Source organism: Chenopodium quinoa, unplaced genomic scaffold (genome assembly GCF_001683475.1).
Source record: "Chenopodium quinoa cultivar QQ74 unplaced genomic scaffold, ASM168347v1, whole genome shotgun sequence".
Classification (NCBI taxonomy): Eukaryota; Viridiplantae; Streptophyta; class Magnoliopsida; order Caryophyllales; family Amaranthaceae; genus Chenopodium; species Chenopodium quinoa.
Window position 1 is genome coordinate 2,896,254 of NW_018744996.1, and position 23,748 is coordinate 2,920,001.

A 23,748-nucleotide genomic window follows, 5' to 3' on the forward strand; every position below is an offset into this window, starting at 1 on the left:
GCAAATTAGAGGTCACATTTTTTATTTATTTTTCACAAGATTAGAAAATAAATACATATGAGGTAAAAAAAAAAATAACAGTAACACCCGAGACAACGCCCGAACCACACACTAACTATACAAACAGTCAAATTAAAGAAGTACAAACTAGCAATGCAGGGCATCGCCCAGGCCACAAACTAGTGAGTTCACTATAAACTTCACAAATGCGCATCATGATCTCGAGTGCCAGATGTATTTTTTTAAACACGATGACGGTTTTTGTAGCTTCTTAACCCACAGAAGGCCTATGGATAATTGGATATGCACCTCCAAGTCCAAAGGCCCATAAACTGAAGCCCAACAGTACACTACCAGACAATACAGTCTTCATCACTGATACAAGAGTGAGTGACATACACTTGTACTGGTGTTCTTTCTTGGATCAATTGCAGTGGGATTTTAGGAGAGAGAAAATCAACAAAAATGGAGACGAAACCAACAGAAATCAGCAGCTCTAAGATGCATGGAGGTTTCAACAAACGATTCAGGCATTTCAGCCCTACTCTTGGTTGTTTCATGACTTTTCACATCTACTTCCCCCCTTCTACTGAGTCTTCCCAGAAATTCCCTGTATGTTTCGAATTTCCCATTTTTAATGATTTTTAATCGTTTATGTTCTTGGGTTTCTCCACAATTAATGTTTTTAGTATGATGATTAGTTTGATTAATGTTTGTTTTTATGTTAGGGTTTGTGCTTGATTACTGTTTTAAAGTGTGAATTATTATTGATGCATGTTGATTTTATCTGTATTTTAGGATTTCTATATGATTATATTATGAATTATAGTTGGAGATTATTGTAAAAAACATTTGTTATGGCATTTAGCATAGCAAAAATGTAATAAAATGAGGATTGACTAGAGAATAAATGCGGGGAAGCGATTGAAAAAAACCCTCAAAATTTAATTTAGTGTGGGAATTGGAAAAAATGATCCAAAATGGAGGTAAAAAAATCCGGAAAACGAGCTGCCAAAACCCCTACTCGTACTTGTGAATATCATGATCATGAGAGTCCACAAAAGTCACATTAATTAGGCGAGAGTATAATACTTCGTATAACTCTCACGGCAATTGAATATCAACTCATAAATGAGCTTTCAAGTGGAATTGTGTGTGTATAAAACAAAACACTCTTATTAACAACCTTTGTCTCCCATATAGTCCCTAGTGCATTTTAAGGGTGCACAACTGCACAATCCTCTTGAAATGCTTGTATATCTCAATATTGTGGTGAATTAGGAATTTGAGACAGAAAACTAAAGGAAGAAGCTGAGTTTATTTTGTTTGATAGTCTGAAATCACAGGAAATTTTGAGATACACAAGCATTTCAAGAGGCATGTACACCCTTAAAATGCATTAGGAACTATATGGGAGACAAAGGGTGTTAATAAGAAGCCCCAAAAAATAAAGAATAGGAGAAAATGTATCCTATTGGGGCGATTTTAGCTTCATTTTTGGCAGAGCGGGAGAGGTGATCTCTTTCATCAAAGCAAGCGAAGATCCTGCTGGAGACGCTTGATAATGATCTAAATTAATCTCTCTCTCTCTTTCTTTATAGACTATAATCTCTCCTTTACTTCTTACTCAAGCTACTTCTAATTAAATTATGATGACAATTCCCCTTCCCCTATACTCAATGCATTACTAAAACCTTGAGATATGATTGTGAAACCTTCCATGAGTAGGAGCTAGAAAAATTTGGGCTTCTTTGTGTGGATGATCTGTTTTCATACAACAGCCGTTCTATTCAGTTATTCATAGTGGTCTATGTATATCCACTCTAACCAATTACAGCAAACTAATGCTAGTATGTCAGCTGGAGCACCATTTGTGTTTATACTTTGTTCTTAGAGATCTTTGCTACTTATTTGACATCCTTGCATCACTTAGAAACAGTAATTGATATTGACTTGATTAATCCACAGGTGCTTTACTGGCTATCTGGTCTTACATGTACGGATGAAAATTTCATCACTAAGTCTGGAGCTCAACGTGCTGCTTCTACTGAGGGCATCGCTCTGATTGCCCCTGATACTTCTCCAAGTAGGTCACATGATTGCTAGAACTTATTCTTGGCTCTGTTAATTGAATGACTTTTAGTAGTTGCTTTAGATGCCAGTTCATAGTAGCCAGTAGTCCAGTAAACCTCAAATGTTGTTTTGGGTGGGACAGTGGAAAATCTTGGAGGGACCTGATTGATTCAATCGATTTTTTATTTTTTTTTTCTGTATTTTTGCAAGTTATTGAGTTTTTGAACGAATGGCAGTGGCTTAGTTTTTCTGTACCATGGATTATATGATGAAAAATACATCTACTCAATAAAATAATACAAGTATTTAGTTGTGTGGAACACATCAAATTAAAAGATGAACACAATTCCTAGCTCTAACTACATTGTATTTTTATCTTAAATTTGTAGCCATATAAACAAAAGTATCACTAATATTATCTGACATTCAACAAAATTTGTGTGTATATCATATCTTTATATGATTTTGCAACAAAAAGGTGTATTAGTGTAAACTTATATATGAGCACAAATACGGTTTTTTCTCGGACTCTTCCAAATTGGTCTGGTCCAATCCAGGATCTGTTTTTGCCTGTGCAGTCTCTTGGTCTTGTGAAAAAAAAAATTGGGTGTCGGTCCAATTCTGGAGTGGTGAATGGCCCTGGATCTGCATTGAGTTCCAGAGATTTAGGCTATGATCAAGTGGGGGTTGGAAATAATTATCAAAAAGGGATAATTCACAAAAAAAAAAAAAAATGTTTTTTGAAATTTGTATAGATAAATCAGGATGGGACAAGTCATTTGTTCTCCTTTGTACCTTGTGAATATTCTTGTTGATTGATTATGTTATAAATTTTTGAGGGGCCAACCTTACATAATCTATAGTTTGAAGCCATTGAAGGACTGGGATTTAAATCCTTAAATTATGTAGCTACAACTTATAGGGAGGGAGGCAGCAAGGGGAGGGTTTGGGGGTGGGAAGGGCTCATCCAGCCTTACCATGCTTAGCTTCTGAAGAAGTTCGTTACACTTGTTAGTAGGTTCGGGGTGTCATTAGATTATGATGAATGATTGGATAGGTCCTGCTGCTTATGATAGGAGCTGTCATATGTATTTGAATTTTTGAAAGAAGCTTTTTCTTTCATTTTCTATCTTTTGAGGATTGTAGTCTGTAAATTCTGGCCAAGAACTGCCTGTCTTCGGATGTGAGAGGTTCTACAAGCGGCTATTCAATTACATATTTACATGGTATTTTGTCATAGACAAACAGGCAGCCTTTAAAATTCTGTGACTTGGTGCTACCCAGTTGTCTGTTTCATTCTTGGACTATCAAGAGTATCAACCAACTTGCTATGCCAACTTTTTGGTTCCTGTTTTACTGTGCTCTTACTAAATTGATTGTCATTCTGTTTATTTTTGTTTCTAGTTATGCTTTCTAAAAGCTGCACATTGACTGCCCCTCTTATTTGTATTCCAGGAGGGCTAAATGTCGAAGGAGAGGCTGATAGCTGGGACTTTGGTGTAGGTATGAACTAGCTTTGTAGCTGTTATTTGTTATGCGATAGTAATTGCTTGATACAATTGTTCACATTAAGATCATGATTAGTTTAATTTTATACTGATTGCCCCATTCCATCGTTCTGACTCCTCATATTTCTCCTCTGTTATAGGCGCGGGGTTCTATTTGAATGCTACACAAGAGAAATGGAAGAATTGGCGTATGTATGATTATGTTGTTAAGGAGTTGCCTGAACTCCTGAAAGAGAATTTCCCACAACTTGACACAACACGTGCATCAATATCAGGGCATTCAATGGGGGGGCATGGGGCGTTGACTATATACCTGAAGAACCTTGACAAATATAAGGTATATCTATTTATCACAAAAGAAAATGCCCACCCAGTTCCGTACATAGTAATTCTGAGCTTCAACAATCAACACTGAACTCCCTTCTATAAATCAAATCTAATAGAAGCATCTTCGCTGCAGACGGTATCCGCCTTTGCACCAATTGTGAATCCAATTAACTGCCCTTGGGGCCAGAAAGCTTTCAGTAACTATCTGGGAGGAAATAAGGCACACTGGGAGGTACGAGCACTTTGTTCTGGTTTGTTGATATAATGACGAAAATTCATAGATGTTACATGGTGTAATATTTGCTATCTTGCAGGAATATGATGCTACTTGCTTGGTTTCAAAGTTCCATGATCTTTCTGCATCCATACTTATTGATCAGGTAAGATTTGCTTCAGTTAAATCATCTTCTCATTTGGTACATAGACAACTCGATTCTGATAAAAAATTGGCTTCCATCCCCGTTTTTTAATTGAATTTACGAATTTGCATCCACAGGGGACAGATGACAATTTCTTGCATAATCAATTGTTGCCGAACAAATTTCAAGAGGCTTGCGAGAAGGTCAATGCACCGCTTTTGTTGCGACTCCAGCGTGGATATGACCATTCCTACTTCTTCATTGCTACTTTCATTGATGATCACATCAGCCACCATGCTCAAGCCTTGAAGTTGTAACTCTCTATTTCGAGAATCTAGTGTGAGTGTGTGTCTACTTGTGGTTATGCATTGCTGTTAAAATCATGTTGGATTAATTTTGCCTTAGCTGAAAGGTGAAGGATGGATGTCAAGGATAGAATGTCAATAAGAAATGTCATGTATGTTTTCATATGTGAGTGCTTCTGTTATGGATTCATGCCCACTATTGAAAGTGCCAGAATCTATGCTTTATAAACCCTATAACTTATAAAATTACTAGTTTCTGAAAATCATGATTTGTGTTTTTAAATGCAGTGCTAACAGTATCTGGGTATCTTTGATGACAGATGACCTAGAAACACACTAAATTTGCTCGGTCCTATATGTCGTTGAAGAAATATTTTGTTCACCTAATTTCCACTTATTTAAAGAGTTTATACTCATCTAACTTTATTCCGATTTTTTGTGTTACAAAGTTATGATTAATGTTTGTTAAAAAACTTTATAACGGAATTGGACTCAGGCTGCACTCTCGGACAATCACCCCTTGGCTAGCAATGTGCCCTTACACCAAGCTACCTCATGGACTAATATGACATTATGACTAGTAAATTTGTATCTTTTTGCATGATTTTGGGATTTATGTTTCTGGTGAAGATACCCAAAGGCAACACTTTTAATAAAAATAATGATATCAATTGTGTAACTAGAAAAGAAAACAATTTCAAAAACTAATTAAACCACTAATTTTAGGCAACACCATTTCTCAAAAAAACACTTTAGTTACCTATCATTTACCTTCTTTTTTGTTACAATAGCAAATTAGCAGTATAGAACTACATAAAAGTAAATTATTTCTATGCAAACGTTTTTGTCTAAGAGGGATCCTAAAGAAAGGGAATGGAGCTTAGCTTCCATTATCTTCTTGCATCACAAATGGTTACCTTATTAACTTTGCCTGAGCCATCTACATATACAAGTTGAAGGCCAAATTAAACCGTGGGATGTAAATAGGGGGTGGAAGTTTGAGAAATTTTATGTGCTTGAATTGATTTGAGGATGGAGAAGCATTAGACAACAACTACTGGAATGGTTCGTTGTTTTGGGATTACAATAACTCGGCCATTAGAATCATTCGTTATGAAGATACTCCAGCTTATTTGGAGTATGCAAGCCTCAACGAATTTGGCTAGCAATTCAAGACATGATGACAAATGCTAATCAGTTTCCTTCGACATCTTACCTCACATCCTAGATGATTTATATATGTGGCCAATGTGGGTGGATAGATGAAAATATGGATCATATTCTGAGACGATGATTTACAACTTTGGCATGGGAAAAACTTGGCTAGAAAGGAGGAAAATAATATGAACTTGAACCATATTCTAGGACAACGATTTACAACTTTGGTATTGGAAAAACTTGGCTAGAAAGGAGGAGAATAATATAAACTCGTAAATTTGAGCTAGAACCTCTAATGCATTTAGATGCATATAAAAGGTAAGCGCATCACCAAAAGGTAACTTGAAAATTTTACAATGACATTATCCACTGATTAAAAAAATACTCTTGGATGCACTCTGCACCAAGTTAGTTGCATTAAAAAAAAAATTCAAATTAAGCAAAAGATGACTAAACAAGAAGAGTGAATAAATTAATGTTCAAAAACCATATGAACTATCATTCACACAAACATCTACGATAAACATTAAGATGACCATTCCAAAAGATCGTGCAATGCTTTTCACCAAAAACTAAAGATCATGAAACCTCTTCAATATTTTCTGATTTACATTCTAAATGAATAATTAATATACAGCAAAGACAGTACTCTGTTTAAATTTCCTGTGATTGATCATTGATGTTACTTATATACACTGCTCGCTAAACTATAATTGCCAGTTTAAAAAGGCACCATTAATTGAAGAACCTGTACAACACTTACAACCGGGCATCTTGCTTCCCACAATCCAACGTAGGGATCAGCAAAAACGAAAGCAAGAAATCCAGTTAGGTAAAAACAAAGCTAACATGTACTGATGATTCCTATTTCCTAAGACGGGGAAATATTAAACTATAAGCCACTTTGATGAGATGGGGGTTTTTCTCCTGACAATGTTGCCAAACCTCCTAAACTCTGATCAACGGAAGGTAAGTTTTGAGCATGAGGCTGCTGAGGAACTGCAAAAGGAGCAGCAGTAAATGCAGGTTCAATGTTTTCATTCACACTCTTAGTCGGTCTTTCCCTCTTTGGCCTCTTTGGTCTTTGCTGTTGGTCAGGGTTGTTAATGAAGCCATCAAACTCATTCCCTTGCATTGAGCCAGCATCAATTTTTTCTGCATCAGTGGCTTTTGCAGCTTTCTGCTTCGGCTGACGTTTATCACCAGTTTTTCTCTGTAATAATGAGAGATTAACATCAGTTGCAGATCAAAATGCTGATATATTTCACAAACACCTGCAAACCAAGTCTACCAAAAAGGGAGTAAAGTTACTACAGGTACTGGGGAAGAGACCAGAAAGAGCCTTGTACCCAGTTTGTACTTTGGTTATTATTAGACAGGAAAAGGAAAACAGGAAAATGCACAAGCTTCATTTTACAGAGTAATCAGGCCATACTAAGTCGATGATAATTTTTTTTTTGGAATACCCTCCAAGCATACTCACGATAAAGCACAAAAACATAAACACAAGGATAGTATCAGAAAATTATTGAAACAAAATTCTCACTAAGTCCCATTACTTTTTTATTGGACTTTGGCTTTTCTGAATCTGGAGAGGGTTCAATAACAGCAGCTTCATTTGCAATCTTATCAAGATCTTCCAAAGTAGCCTCTCCTTCTGCATCTATCCTTATGCCTTTATTTACACGCCTTTTCTTTTGTTTATCTTTGACCTGGGAAAGTGGAAAACAAATTCATTTTAAGAGTGATTTTTGAGAATTAGTGAAGACAGGGACATGACCAGTTTTAAAAAAAATATACGCCTGGAGTCATGTTGAATAATTGTTGCTACACTAACCTGTATAGGAATTTCTTTCAATTTCTGCTCCAATTGAGCATCATCAATGAGTAAAGAGACAACATCTTCTGGCGCCACTAAATCACCTTGTACATGGCCTCCAGTCATTACAAGCTGCTGAACGGTACTCTTTTGACCTGCTCTTTGTAAAATTTTCTCCTCGACAGTCTCTTTGCAAATTAAACGGTAGACAGTAACCTATAATGTCAAAAGTGCATATGTTATGAACTTCTAACAACAATTACTTTGAACTACAAACCAAAACCATGAACTTCTAACAACAATTACTTTGAACTACAAACCAAAACCACTCTTATCCTTTCCTTCCTTGAGGGCATCCCACCCCACCGCCTTTCTTTATCCTTTACGCTTAAGGAGGATGGGGTGGGGGATAAGAGAAAAACATTACACTCCATATATAAATCTGTGACCGCAGTTTGTCTAGATAACAACCTTCTGCAAATCGCTTTTTCTAACTTTAGAAGCTTCTAATGATATCTTTGGTTTTTAAGCTTTCTATGATGATGGCAGATAATCGAGCAGAAATCAGCACAGCACAAATATTCAAATCAAGCAATATTAAATAGATATATTCAAAACTCTCATGTCACTGTAGAATAGAGTTGATGGTGCTGGAAGTTGAGAATGTAGAAAAAACCAACGGCCCCACGTGCAAAGACATTTAATATTCTCTAAAACATCAGTTCTACAGTGATGCAGTATGATTGACAAAAGAGTGACTAAATAGGCAAAACAAATAAACATTCATCCAAGAAAGCAAAACAAGAAATATCAATGTTTGAAAAGTTTTCTTATGAAACAAACAGATCAAAAAGACTCACATCTTTGGTCTGACCCAAACGATGAGCTCTGTCCATTGCCTGCAAGTCCAAGGTTGGATTCCAGTCGATTTCATAAAATATCACAGTATCCGCAGCTGTTAGATTGATACCCAGACCACCTGCCCTTGTACTAAGCAGGAATACAAAAATATCATTCCTGTAACACAAAAAAACCAACACAAAATGATCACTCCTGCACATCATTAAATCAAGTGTTCCATCAACTAGCTTAACAAAAGTTCTCCTCTGTCCATTTACTCGTAACCACCCCCCCAACCCCCGGCTGATTGTTTTGCTAGGAGAAAACACCATAACCACGCAGATTGGAAAGAAATTAAATCTTTACCTATGTTGGAAATCTTGAACCATGTCCCGTCGGTCCATGATGGTTGATGATCCATCAAGTCTAAGATACTTGTATTTTCGATAATTCATATAGTCCTGAAGAAAACAATAGTTCAGACCCGTTATATACCCCTCAACAATGAGGTAACAAGGAAAGTGAAATAAGAGCACAATGAAGAAACAGCAGTCAAAATGCACTACAAGACAAATCTTTCTTGCTGCAGTAATAACCAACCCATAACTACAATACAATTTCAAGATATGAGAATCTACAAGCTGGCAGCTAAAAGCTAGAATAAGGCTCAATTGCAAGGTGTTGCAACTGGAGAATTGTATCAGCCACTAACTAAGCTAAACAAGCATTGCATATTAGAAGCTACACACACTGATGATAACTCCAATAATAAAAGATATAGGCACAACAAGTCAAATTTATACTACCCATTTTAAGAGTAGTCTTTCACAAAACTCTGCCAGGTAATAATGCGGGCTCTATTGCCTGTATACCATATACACACACATTCATTAATATCGTCCCCCTGTCAAAAAGGGACAGATGTAGGCAGCAGTGCTTGAACCCACAGCCTTGTAATAAAAAAGGTGGAAATTACCTCCAAACAATGACACAACTAATGACAACAAAATCATCAATAAAGGAGAAATGGCTATAATAATAAATTTCAGAACTTAAATGCTCATCTTTGTTAAGTAGTTGATCAACAAAAAAATGAATTTAACAATCTATAATCACACAACTCAGGTCTCACCTCTCTTCAAGTAAATATACTCCGTATTTAGGTGTCATTTTTTTCTAGTAAATATTTCAAAGACTAATACAGTCATACATACCTATTTATTAAGGTAACAAAATAATGACAGGAAGAATAAAAATCTATACACAAATTTTTTTGGTTAATCAAACCAATTTATAATTTTTGTTTACTGTATATACAAAAATCGCACATTTGAACAAAATTTTCACAAGAATATATTTTTAAAAATGAAATGTTACAACAGATGTTATTTACAGTGTTTGAGACTTGATAAAAAAATTAAAAAAAACTGTAGCAATCTAACGTGCTTGTTCTAATAGTAATAATAACTAGATAAACAAAATGGATTAATGGTATAATAGAATTCTTAATTTTGTTTTCATTAAAAATTCCTGTGATAATAATAAGGAACTTTGTAGTAAGATAGGAGTATTGCATTGTTGAATAAAGTAAAAATACCTCAAGAATATTTAGCATTTTTGTCATTTGTGCAAACAAAAGAACACGGTGATTCCCTGCTCTTAAGCGCTTCAATAATATATCAAGTGTCTGTAGCTTTCCAGAATCCTGAATTTCACATGTAATGCCAGCAAAATTATAATGCCAGCAATGAAAAAAAAAAATCAATTGACCAAAGCAATGAGAAAAAGCATATCTTACAGTGAGCAACTTCGATGGATCAAAACTTTGCATGGGTGGGCATGAACCAAATATCTTGTATGTCAGCTGAAGAGCTGGCTGTAGAACAGGTAATTCAGAATCTATCTCTTCAATTAATTGATGAGGTGGTCCGTCAGGCCTTCTAGGTCCACTAAAATCAGATGTGCGAGCAAACCCAACAAAAAGTCTCTTGACCCAGGGGTTATGTAGTTCATCAAGCATTTGATAAGAAAAGTTTCTATTCGGACAGTGAGCACAAATCTGATGAATCAACAAAAGACTTATATCAACGCCGAGTTAAATTAGGCACAATAAAAACAAAAACTAAAATAATAATAATAAAAATACTTCCTCCATTCCATTTTAGTTCACACGTTTTGACTTTTGACTTTCACCATTATTCACATAAGTAACTTTTACTTCATTTTGTGATTTATTCTCATGAAAAAACATAGTCGAGTGGGGTCATGTTTAATTCGTCTCAACTTCTATTTTCCAAAAATCAATTTTTTACAAAATTTTTGGTTGTACATAATTGAAGATATTATTATTTGAAGTTATGCAATGGAAAACACACCAATGAAATGTGTCAACTAATATGAGACGGAGGAAGTAATAATAAAAGAAAAGGCAAAATAATTACCGGCGGTGCTCTACTTTGAGGGATGAAAGTATATGCGGAATGAAGAAGTGCAATATTTGACATGAGTCTATCCTCATGAGAAATCACCAGTTCCTCAAAGGGAGCATGGTTAGGACCAGTTGCGAGTTTTCTTCTCAGAATACCACTGCCTGATTTACTAGGTGTTAACAACATTCTAGTGACAGCTCTGACTTTTCCTCTCTCAATTTGAAGGTCACCATCTTCAACCTCCGTCACGAAGTTTACAATATCATCCAAGTACTGCCTCTCTTGTGTTTTCACAGAGAACATCAGTCTCTCCAAAAAAGAGCTATTAGCCAAGAAAGTAACCTCTGCAGGTGATAAGTCAATCAGATGGGTAAAGCCAAATGCTCCACTCCGAATAGATGCTACATCAGTGGCACCTTCTCGGGGTATTATGGATCGATATATAACATCTGGAGTAAATATGTTGAAATATTTCTCAAAAGATCCTCTACTGAGACCACGCCCAACAGCAGAACATAGCGTCCGAGAGCAACGAAACATATCTTCATAGATTAATTTAGGTATCTAAAAAGAAAAACCAACCATCAATCAAAAAAAACTTGACAGTCTACCATGCAGCAGGATGGCAGGGAGTGGAAATTAACAAAGAATTCTAGTCTTCTTACCTCATAGTTCATACTATCAACTAGAAAGATAAAACTAAATGCAAACAGAATCTGAACTGCCAAAAATAAAATGCAAAAACAGTTGGATCCAGAACAAGAATAAAACGCACCAGCAGGAAGTGTTACTCATACAATTACAATAACAAACAGCACAAGACCAATATTAATACGATCAAATAGGACAGATACAAAGGGTAATACTATGTCAAACAGAATGGACAATCAAGAATCAACGAAAACATTTAAGCATTCAAAGCATTGCATAAACTATTGCTCAGCTCCGAGGATATAATAAAGCATTGAAGTAAGTCTCCACCAAAACAAATTTTTCATAAAGTACCTGGTATGTTATAGGATTTCGACCACCAGTATATAGTATGTCCTCCAATTCCCCGAAAGGAGGAGGCAGAAGAGAATTTGAGATGTCTCCAAAGTAGAAGTATGAACTACCCTCATTCCTTTCAAACAATTCTGGATGATTGCAGACCTGTCAATTCACAATAACTCAAATTTATCAGATTCCCAGGCAATAACACTGAAACTAATTAAATGGTATAGTAACATAATTGGACAGAAAAATAAGAATATAAACATGAAATACCTTTCTCAATTGGATAACAATATTCATCAAATTCATCAATTTCTTTTCATTAAGATGCCCACGACTGTTATCAATTATCTCAGCTAGCGAAATCTTATTCTTTATAGCTTGATAAAAGGCTTGCTGTCGGGAACTCAATTTGCAGTGCACAGTTATCTCTGTCTTTCCTGTCAGCTCAGTAACCACATCTTTTTTGACCCGGCGCAACATAAAAGGTTTTAGCACTGCATGCTATTTTTAAAGGAAAAACATGTTATCCAAGGAAATAGAATAATACAGAGAGCTGTTTATATTTGAGTGATCAGAATTTTTATATCAGCTGCATCTCACAATTAAAATTTCTAATAACCCACAATCAGAACATACTGACAACACAAGCACACTCACCAATCTATTTAGCTGATGTTCATTCAAGGTGCCACCATGCTCTGCATGACTCTCTATCCTGCACATGTGCAGCAACGAAAAGTGTGCTTATAATTCATCAAAGAGCACATCATGGTAATTTTTGCACTTTGTTTAAAAAATCAAAATTATAGTAAAGATATGTACCCTTTCGAGAACCACTCATTAAATTGCTCGTGGCTGTCAAACAAAGTAGGCATGATGAAATGTAAAAGAGCCCATAACTCTGCCATGTTATTTTGAATAGGTGTACCCGTCAAAAGTAAACGATTTCGACAATTAAAACTAAGAAGCGTCTTCCATCTTATGCTGCAGCCAAAAGCAAATGTAGTCAGAAAGCATTGTAAATGTAAATCCACGTGCTTAGCTGCACTAACATATACTTGCTCCGTTACTTATTAGTTGACACACTTGAAATTGGCACGCATATATAGGAGGGGTGAGGGAGAATGACACAAGACAAAGACCTTTCAATTACAAATAGTTTCTCACCCCTACCCACTTATCCACATACCCTTCTCCTTGACAAGTAGACAGATCAACCAGCCACCACCAAGTCCTCAACCCTAACACCACTTCCAAAACCAACAACCTCTTCATCCCACCACCACCACCACCACCTTCCTCTTCTTAAATATCTCCACCGTTGCCTATTTGCCTTCACAATTACCAGCCCACCACCTTCCACTCCCTTCAACCTGCGAGTCATCATCACCGTCAAACATCATCGTGTGTCACTAACAAATCCACCGTCATCCTCTATTCATTTTTATTACAACATCAAAATCCTTGTCCCCTGTTTGAAACACTATACTTGTCGCAATTCACCTTCTCTATAATCGATACTCACATCACTTTCAAATCTTGAGTTTAAGGAAAAAAAAAACCCTATATCATTGGATTCAATTAATGAGAATGGAGTAGAATAAAAAAAAATCAGGTATATAAGTCAAAATTTAAGGTTTAGAAAAGGAAGCAAAGAGCAAGAAGTTTTATTCGCCATTGTTGACTGCTTGTGAAGAGCTCTCCAATGTGAGATTAAATATGAGAGATCGAGATTAAAGATGAGGCCGGATCAAAGGACAATAGGAAGATTCAATTGCTCTTTCTCTAGTTTTTGCTTTGTCTCAGAACCGCCTCTGAGATATTGGTCCAAGGTGGATGAGTAAGGATAGAAATCAGGGAAAGAAGAGCAATTATTAGCGGCAGCAAGAAGAGGAGAGAGAATACCAGAGGTGAGGGAAGAGAGAGAAAATGGGATCGCGGCTTTGAGGGAGGGAGAAATTGGGGTTGTTCTGCTATGCGAGAGAGAGAGTGGGTTAGGGAGGAAAGAGAAGGGAAGTGAGGGACTGACATTTTACCACATAAAAACTGCCCAAAATAGAAACATGTCAACTATTCAACTATAAGATACTTCCCAAAATGGAAAATGAGTCAACTATTTTGAAATGAAGTAATAAACTACAAGATCACTACTTCATCATGTGTGCTTCAAATGAAGTATAAACTGAAAAGAACAACCATCATTTGAATAGAAAAGGAAAAGAAATAAATAATAATGTTCACATATTATTCCTTCTAGAGGAATTGGTGCTTTTGTCATATAGTTGCAAATCTTTAATTCAAATGATGAAGAAAAAACCTGCTCGCACTCTTAATTGCCTGAGCCTCATCTAAAACCATGTACTGCCATCTGACACGCTTTAAGTACTTCTCATCAGTAACCAATAATTGATAGCTAGTGACAAGTATATGAAATCCAGCATCCCTGCCCAAAAAAAATTGGGAGCAGAAAAATGTTATCATAAAGACAATGAAAGCATTTATCTAGAAACACATTATTATGCTGCACTAATAGCGGTAGTTCAGTTCAGCACAGAATATACAAATTAAATGCAACAAGTTCAATTTAAGAATGACAGGAACATGATAAAGATTATAAAGACCAAGGTACCAATCAGCCCATGATTTATATATGAGTACATAAAATAAGGCATGTCTCTTACACCAAATATACTTCATTTAAACACATGAAAGCACAACAGTTTCCTAGGAATTGATACCAAATTTATATGCTGTTTACAATGGGGAGCCTGAACGAAAGTGGGATAGAAAGCCTGCACATGAAATGAAACTCAGGAAGCAAGCCACAGGCTTTGTTACTTGGAACTTTCATGTCACACCCATCTCATCTCTCCCCCCACCCCACCCCCCCAACCCAAAAAGAAGGTTGTTTAATGAGGCATTAGAGACATTGGACATGACATTTGGACACAACAAATTGGGCTTCAACATTGGAAAAAAAAATTGATATTAATGGTCTCAAGTTCTCAACAATGGCCTTTCCTCGGTAAAAGTTCCAAGTTTTCAATTAATTAAGAGCAGTCCCAACTATGAGAGTATCTACCAAAATAAGTCCCGTGTAACTTATAACCTACTGGAGAGGTAAATTAATTTTCCTGTTCCTTTTATTAATTGTCCCGCACCAAGAACTCCATCCACCTCCACCTTCCACAACATAACCACCACCAGGCAGGCATAAACTCTTCCTCGTACCCATCAGCCCCCCACCCATTCCTGCCAGGCTGTCACCACCCTTCCTCCCCCTTTCTACCAAGGCTGCTACAAACCAAACCTCCCCATCTCTGCCCCTTGCTTACAATGCAAGACCCATACCATCTCTCTATCTCTTTGAGAAGAACAAAGCAAAAAAAAAAAAAAAAACTTTCATTAATGATATCACTAGTTAGCAGCAGACACATTTTCTTCAAAGTTATTTTTATTTATTTTGGGTATTTAATTGTATATATATGCAGAAGTTACAAAATGGGATAATAATGATAAAAGGAGATCCTTTGCTAAGACTAAAAAAGGCAATTCTTTTATCTCTTTATTAAAATTGGCAAGAACACTTGTAGAAAGGACCATCAACAATTTCACCCACGCCCCCATACTCTCGCCCCGCTGCTTTATGTTTGTTGGCTCTGTTAATGGTGGCTATAATTGTAAGACAAGGAATTAGGGGGTGGTAGATTCAGAGATGGTGGATAGGGTATATTCCTGAATAGAAGTATTGAAACTAAGGTGGTTATAGTGGAGAGAGAGAATTCCTATGGCTGGTATGGTTGAAAAGAGAAGAGAAAGAAAATCTGAAAAAGAGGTGCAGTGGGGGAGTAACTGGGTGGAGAGACCCAAATGGGACGATTATTACAAGAAAAAATGGTAAAGGTAGAAGTCAACCAAAACATGACACGTAGCTTCTTTATTATGCTTACAAAGGTTTATACAGGTTCAGACCGATATGGAACAATACTTTCATAGTTAGGAGACTTAGGACCAGTGGACCACCATTCATAAACTAAAAGTTGAGAACTTTTAGACCTAGATAACAATAGCTGGGATTGATAGTATCAATATTTCCTTGAATTTATGGAACCAGGAGTGGACGTAGGAAGGCACATGGGGTAGCACATGCTACCCCTAGAAGAAAAAAAATTGTTTTGGGTAAAAAACATCAACCAGCATGAACTGTTTAAAAGATTTACTCTTCACATATAATTCATGTTGAAAGTGCTGCCCTAGTAGTGTAAGGGGTTTTTGTGCAGTTAGGAGGTTAGGGGAACAAAACCCTTCCTAACCATTTGTAATGTGGTTTTTTGTTTTTCATTTTTTTATTGTTTAAGAAGATTAGTACTGATCAATTAAATTCCCTACTGTCATTCATATTTACTTTCATTTAGATTGATTAAGATTTATTTTTTTAGAAGAAAATTTATTGATTAAGACGTAAAATTTCAATTAGTAATCAACAATAATAGTTATAGTTGGATTTAAAAAAAAAAAATAATAATAGTTATAGTTTTATTCATTTTCACTCTTTTTAAAACATTATTACTACCGCCTTGTTTAATTTTTATCCTTTACATTTTTAATATATATATATATATATATATATATATATATATAACTACGGAGAAAAATGTTTAAAATTTGATGGTTAATACTCCGTATTATACGACAATACAACGCATTATATATATGTAGTATTATATAAAATTACTCATTTATACTAATTCAATTTTTTTAACTGTTTAATGCTACCCCTAATCAAAAATCCTGGATCCGCCACTGTATGAAACCCTAGAAATTGCCTAGGTCCAACCTGTAGACATGTATGATGTATCCATACACAACAATATCTTGGCAAGATTATGTATTCATAAGGCACACGACAATGACAGACACAATATATGGGATAATATCCTTGCCGAAATTCCAGCAAATAAAAGCAAACAATGTTTTGTTGATTAATACTCCCTCCGTGTTTTAATAAGTGTTACAATTTGACTTTTTTCACTATTCACATTATGGTTTTGAATTGATTAATTTACTAACATATATATACATAAAAATAAAAAAATAATAAAAAAAAATAAAAACACCAAATGTTATTGTATACTACATTGTTGGATTCGTTATAATGTATACTTACATAATATCAAGTTTCCTATAATTTTACTAACATATAATTAGATAAATTAATGGTCAAAGTCGTGTCTCGGCATGCGTGTTTAGTCAAAGTGTAACACTTATTAAACACAGAGGGAGTAATGAGCTTCAAGAAGCACCATGCTATATCCCCCCCGTTACCAGAAATAGGATGCAGTCCTCCCCTATGTAGCATGGGGACATAGTCATCCTCATGCTATGCTAGACCAAAGATATGAAAAATTGAAAATGAATTATAACAAAAAATAAAAAACATATAGCTAGATCAAACTGCCATGTTTCGGTGGAAGTCATGTCTAACAAAAAATGCATATCAGCCACAAAACAAAAATGGCAGGAACCTAGATGGGACTACATTCTGATTGTTAAGTAATATAGCTAAAGAAACAAAAAAGGACACTAAAAAAGTACAGGAATAGATTTTATTATTTTTTTTTCACCGGGAAAAAGGAAGACATAAATTCACTATTTGAATGCTCTAATAAATCAGATAATATCAAATTTACTACCAATAATGACAAAATTCCTAGATAATGGCAGCCAAAATATGCTGCCTAACTACATAAAACATTAACAATAATGTCTGTACTACACGTTTACACCAAACTTAATGAGATTGATGGACTGATATCATAACCATGCAAGAGTTCAACAAGGTTTTGTTCATTACCTACGATAAAGTCGTTTTGGGTTAATATTTTTCCTGAGAACTTGTCGCTCTGAAAGTCCACCCCAGTATGGTAGAGTTTTCAGATCAGGACAAAATCTTTTAATTTCATCAGCCCAGTTATTCAAGACTGACGCTGGAGCAACAACCAGAAATGGGCCCCATATATTTTTATCCTGTACATGAAACATAGTTGAGTTGTTCATGAGTTTTAGTATACCATAAACAAGAAATACTAGTATGATTCTACCTTCATCCCACTAAGATTGTCCACCTAGAGATTGGTGACACACAAAGGTCAAGGTAAACACTTATAGTAGGGCAAAATAAGTGTATAATCATTTACCTCAGCCAAATGAGCCAAGAAAGCCATGGCCTGTATAGTCTTTCCCAGTCCCATCTCATCAGCAAGAATACCATTTAAACCCTGGAAAACAGATAATGAATAAAATTTCAATATTCACAGTATGCAGACACAAGAGAAGAGGGGGTAAATGTAGAGCAGAGAAAGACACCTGTTCATAGCAATTAACAAGCCATTGAAGGCCTTTCAGTTGATATTCTTTCAAAGAACCTTTGAATAATTCTGGTGACTGTACCGTTGAAGTAACTGGCATTGTCGATCTGAAGAAGTAGCCAAAGTTTAGAGGATTCATACACTAATTAATGTAATACAAAATAAAGTCAAATTCTATAGTTCAGAGAAGACTTGATAAAACAACACTCACGGATGAAGTAGATCAATATTGCTAGATCCAGTGGCTGAGGCATCTTCACCCAGAACTTCATCATCGGCTATTTGCCGCAACTTCATGCATTCGTCATCAAAAGCACTAGTCAATTTTTTCTGCTTAGAGACAGCATCTTGAGCAGCCCTTAGGGCTTCTTTCTTTAATTCAGCATCTTCCGTATCTTCTTCAGCCTTTTCATCTTCAAATTCTTCACTGTTTATTTTTTCATCACCAGGAATCGCCTCAGAGGGGCGTACAACTGGCTTATTTTGCATAAAATGACTGTAAAGTTCTGTTTGTGACAAAAGAAAATCAAGCCTCTTCTTCTGTCTTCTTGCTTCTTCTTGCTCACGTTCACGCTTTAAAGCTTCTGCAGCTTCTTTTTCTTCTCTCTTTCTCACTTCAGCCTGAAATGGGACAAAGTGATATAAACACAAGAGAAGCGCAACAGATTACTATAATTGAACATAAAGACATAAATTATATCACTGAGGTCATGGAACGAAAACAGCAGACTGGAAAACACAAATAAATCAGCTGAATGTTTTTTCACAAGATGTGGGTCCCAAAAAAATGACATGTCATGAAGGTAACTAGGACATGTATTAAAAAGACCAAGAGTATCCCCTATATACAAAAGAATATCTATGCAGAGATATAAAAATCCTCTGCCTCAAGGAAAATTTAGCAGAGAGAGCATAAAAATATAAATATAAAGACCCATTCTTGATTATACTCTAGAATAGAATACCGAAGGAAGACAAGAGTAAGAACTGTTTCGTGCTCCTGTCAGATGATGTGAATGCATGCTGGAAAACTCATGCATAACAATAAAAGACTAAGATAACTCCTCTGTGACATAGAACTCAGGCTAAAAGTATCTGCCAAAACATATACTCCTTATTAATTAGAAGGAAAGAAAAAAATTACCATCTCCTTTTCCAATCTTTTCCAGTACACCACCATGTCTCTAGCCAGTTTCCTTGTTCTAATTGTAGCACCCCTCATCAACCTGTGTGATCTACTCACCTTCAATTTCACCTGGAAACAACCAAAATGTCAACTACTTCCTAGTTGTGGCAATAAGCATGAATTGCATCATGAAATAGGGAAATTAAAAGGAAACAGATAAATCATACTTCTCTTTGACAAGTTTCTGCAAGCCTCTTTGCTTCCATAATTTGCTTGCGGTGGTTGTTAGTAAAAATTCGATGATGCTTTGGTAGATCTCTTCGAGCAATATTGACCCAAACTTTCCCAACTTTATCTCTTTCCTCCCTCTCGATAGTAGATTGATCTTTCTTTACCTTTTGCTTTTTCGGTAAGCTCCTTTCAATAATCTGCCATTCAAAATATGAAACTAAATCAATAAAAACACAATACTCTTCTATTAAAAAAAACGAAGCTAAATTACTCGAAACCCAATAGTTCTTTCATCCCCTTCCCACTTCCCAGACTTCCTCAACGACAACACAAGGAACTAGAAAAAGATACTATAATCACAGTCTCACATTATTTGAAAAAGGAAATTACCTCATATGTGTCTCCTTTCTCCAACACCTTCACATAGTGAACTTGCAGTTGACCACTCTCTGACAATATTGACCTTTGTATCCTTCCAGCTGCCCCTTCAGGAATTGAGTTCAATCCTTCCTCAGTCACTTTCAAATTGAACATCTGAACCTGATCACTAGAAGCCAAAGATTTCAGCTTTGCTTGAAGTGAGTCATATTGAGGAAGTGCATCCCCCATGCCAGCTCTACCTCTGGCTCCAAACCTCCTATCAGCCGCCATCATTGCAGCTAAGGAACCCAAATCCAGGGTACTCTTTAAATAGTACTCCTCCACTCTAATATCTGAAAAGCTTGGCAAGTTCAGAGTTGCTGCCATCTTGTCATAACTTGGCGGAATTTGGTAAGTGATACCCTCCCCAATGTCCAAATATACAGATTCCTGAGTCATTCTGTGAAGCGATACTCACAAAGTAATAATATTTCAGAATGGCAATACCAAATATAACAGTCCACAACCTTCTGCACAATTGAAATATTGATACTCTATGCCAACATTATGAAAATACAAAAAATCATTAATAACTAATACCTGTCATTGGCATATTTAAGTGCATAGCCTGCATCATAATGGTTTCCCAAATTTTGAGGAACGAAACGATTCAAATAATCTGGAGTTTTCTCAACTTGTAACCCACTTCGGTGCTCATTTCCATATTTCCGACTTTTGAGAGCCACGGGTGCAGTTGCGCTGCTTTTAGGAATAGGAGTAGGAATCCGTGCAGGTGCTGGACTCAGCGAAGAATCTTTGAGCCTCCTCTTATGCTTTTGAAGATGTTCACCAAGCATAGATCGATAGTGCTCCTCTGTAATGGGAGTCCTATAGTAGCCGTTTTCTAACTCATCATCACTGTTCCTAATCCTCTTCCTTTTTTTAACTTCTCTCTCAGACATGATTCCATTACTATGACCACCTATCCCTCTACCTATATGAAGGAAGAGAAAAAAAAGTTTAGATCATCAATAATTTTATTTCTTTAAAATGTAAATGCTACCCATTGGTTCCCTAACTAACCATTCTAGACATTGAAAAGTTGAAAACATATCCCAAAATAACAGAAATAGAGTTAAGGGTGAATGAAGCCCCAATGAGTATCCATCATAACATAAAATTCCTCGATCAAAAAATACATCATAAATAAACTGACACAGAAAACCCCTTAAAACAACATAGTATCCATTCCTTCACATCCCATTCCATTGAAGAGTGAATGTTTCCATCACAAAACATCAATAAAAAAATTCTCCTCCCAACACACAATTAAAGGAGTGAAAGGTAACTTTTTTCAGTTTCAGTAATGTACTTTCGGTATATTGCAATCAGAGAAAAACAACAATAACCGGTCCTGGCATTGTAATCCACGTCCAATGGACATCAAGAACAAGAACAAACAAACAAGTGTATACATAGACACAACCACATACAACACATTTCAAACATAATTAAATAGAATTGCAATTGTATAGTAAAGAGTATAAGCAATGCACCTTGGCTACCCCTGCTTTCATCCTGACTGCTACTCCCATAGTAATCAGAATCTTCTTCCGTATGCGGCACTCGAAAATTCACCAGAGACTACACCAAAAACACAAAATCAACCCAAAAACAATCCATTAAAAATTACAAAATAACCAAAACAATGCAATTCAATAACACGCACAAATTCAACGAACCAAACAAAAACCCTAATTCCCACCTCAAACAATCAAATTCTTCAACAACACAATCAAAAATTCTAATAAATCAAACCAAAATCACCAAAACGTCAAAAATCACACACGCAACGACAAACCTCAAGGTTGAAGAGACTGGCAAAAGATAACGGCGAATTACGCTCCATATTGCAAGATTCAAACCACTGCTGAAAAAATAGAAACACTAAGAAGAATCATAGAGACGCCATTGGAGAAGAATAAAGGAGAAAGAGGGGGAAAACATGGCATTGCAGAAAACCCTAGAAGAAGAAGAAGGAGAAGAGAGAGAAAATAAAGAGTTTGGGTTCTCCTGTTGTTCTGTGTGGTGAAGGCGCAGAATAAGGAAGAGGAGAGAGAAAGTGGAAGGATTGGAGTTGGAGGGAGACGGTGGATGAGGAAAGCATCTTCCCTCCCAGTTTGCTAACCTACGCTTTACCAGTGACATTCTTGCTAACGTGCACCGTTAAGTTATTTTTTTTTTTTTTCCGGAATTTTGGGTTTTAATTTGGGTTTTATTATTTTTTGGTTCAATGGTCCATCCGTCTATGTAGTAGAGATGAAAATATGAGATTGCTATTTTTATATATATATATATATATATATATATATATATATATTAAAAAAAAAGATAAAAAAGGCATGATTGATGAATGAAAAGCCACGTTCTCATTTCCATTTACTATAGTAACAACAATTTTTATATAATGTATTAATGAAATTGAGTTTTTTTGTATTGGATTATTGTAATCCAATTTCAAATAACTTCATGAGTACACAAATCGTAGTTAAATGTAGTTGTTGTAATCATGAAATTAATGAACTATGAAAAAATATGATATCCAATTGTCTATCTCGTATAAGTTGTGACGCATTTTTACAACTATTCTAAAAGCTTACTCCGTATTTCGCTACCATTGATATGAGGGTCTCAATGAAGATTGCTCTCAAGAGTAACAAAGAAATTTCAAACTATGTACTAATTCAAAATAATTTCTCATAGTTTATCTAAGTTAAAATTGACTAAACTTGGTAGTCTTAAGTTTTGCATTTGAAAACTAGTTATAATTGTAGATAGAATGGTTAGAAAAAGGACAATAATTCTTGCATGAGAAGTAAAACAAACTTTTCATTTTGGAAGTTGATCATTCGTTTTTCCATTAACTTCTATAAAGGTATTATTTGTACATTTGATGTCAATGAATCGGTGGTAGGAAAACCAAGATGTATGCATAAAGAATTGGACTATGTTATGTTAAGGATGCCTTTAAAAACTTAACAATCAACGTACGTATGGCGCATATTTTGGTGCAATAGGAAGTAGAGTTATGATAATTTACTAATTGACCTGACAATTTGACGTAGAGCATTACTCGTCTAATATATGACGAATGACTTCACAACTTTCTTCAAAAGCTTTGGAAAAATCATTATATCATCACCAAGGGGAAAAAAGGATTTAAATTTAGAATTATCAAGTTTATTTTTTCGTTTTTATCAAAATGACTATGGAAATACAAATAATTCTAATAATAATTCAACACATAAAATAAAAATATAAAGACATGTTTAATTCTTCTTGGTAGAAAGAAGCATTCCTCGGGGAAATTTTTTAACAAATACAAAACGTGAGACCGTAGATATATTATACTAATTAGTCGCTGTTGGATAAAATCCTTTCAAAAAGTGTTACCATTCTAAATGGTTATAATCCTTCAATTTCCTCTTTTTTTTTTTTTTTTTTTTTTTTTTTTTTTTTTTTAACCCACCTTTACAACCCTTGTTGCTATTTACCTATCTTTACAACCCTTATTATTGAAGAAGTGGGAAAATATATTTACAAGCTAACAAAACACTACACTTGTCCTTATTCAATCAACAAACTTTTTTTTTTTTTTTTTTTTTTTTTTTAATTCCAGGTATGACATTGACCCATTTTATTAATTCTTCCATTACTTTTTTCCAGCTATTAATCAACACCCTACTAAATTAGTATATTATCATATAGTGAGCATAAATATATTGTCGTTGTGTGGGACATTTGCTATAATTTTCCTGATGTGTATTTTTATGGGCTCTTTAAAACTAA

The 23,748-nt window shown here is 35.4% G+C and overlaps 2 protein-coding genes across 2 annotated transcripts; one reads left to right on the forward strand and one right to left on the reverse strand.

The window, feature by feature from the left end:
- Window positions 1-386: 386 nt before the first annotated feature.
- LOC110707340 (S-formylglutathione hydrolase) lies at window positions 387-4,835 on the forward strand. Its single transcript, XM_021885361.1, has 7 exons — window positions 387-612; window positions 1,969-2,086; window positions 3,529-3,576; window positions 3,722-3,918; window positions 4,042-4,140; window positions 4,223-4,288; window positions 4,405-4,835. The coding sequence occupies exons 1-7, from the start codon at window positions 466-468 to the stop codon at window positions 4,582-4,584; spliced, it is 855 nt and encodes a 284-aa protein (XP_021741053.1). The 5' UTR covers window positions 387-465; the 3' UTR covers window positions 4,585-4,835.
- A 1,427-nt stretch (window positions 4,836-6,262) lies between these two features.
- LOC110707341 (DNA helicase INO80-like) lies at window positions 6,263-22,235 on the reverse strand. Its single transcript, XM_021885362.1, has 23 exons — window positions 21,761-22,235; window positions 21,456-21,543; window positions 20,500-20,893; window positions 19,930-20,359; window positions 19,536-19,736; window positions 19,327-19,437; window positions 18,394-18,803; window positions 18,181-18,289; window positions 18,012-18,092; window positions 17,669-17,841; window positions 14,132-14,257; window positions 12,637-12,798; window positions 12,472-12,529; window positions 12,085-12,315; window positions 11,824-11,970; window positions 10,831-11,382; window positions 10,188-10,448; window positions 9,987-10,094; window positions 8,756-8,850; window positions 8,410-8,566; window positions 7,568-7,765; window positions 7,290-7,442; window positions 6,263-6,943 (listed from the first exon to the last, which is right to left on the reverse strand). The coding sequence occupies exons 1-23, from the start codon at window positions 21,806-21,808 to the stop codon at window positions 6,623-6,625; spliced, it is 4,614 nt and encodes a 1,537-aa protein (XP_021741054.1). The 5' UTR covers window positions 21,809-22,235; the 3' UTR covers window positions 6,263-6,622.
- Window positions 22,236-23,748: the final 1,513 nt, after the last annotated feature.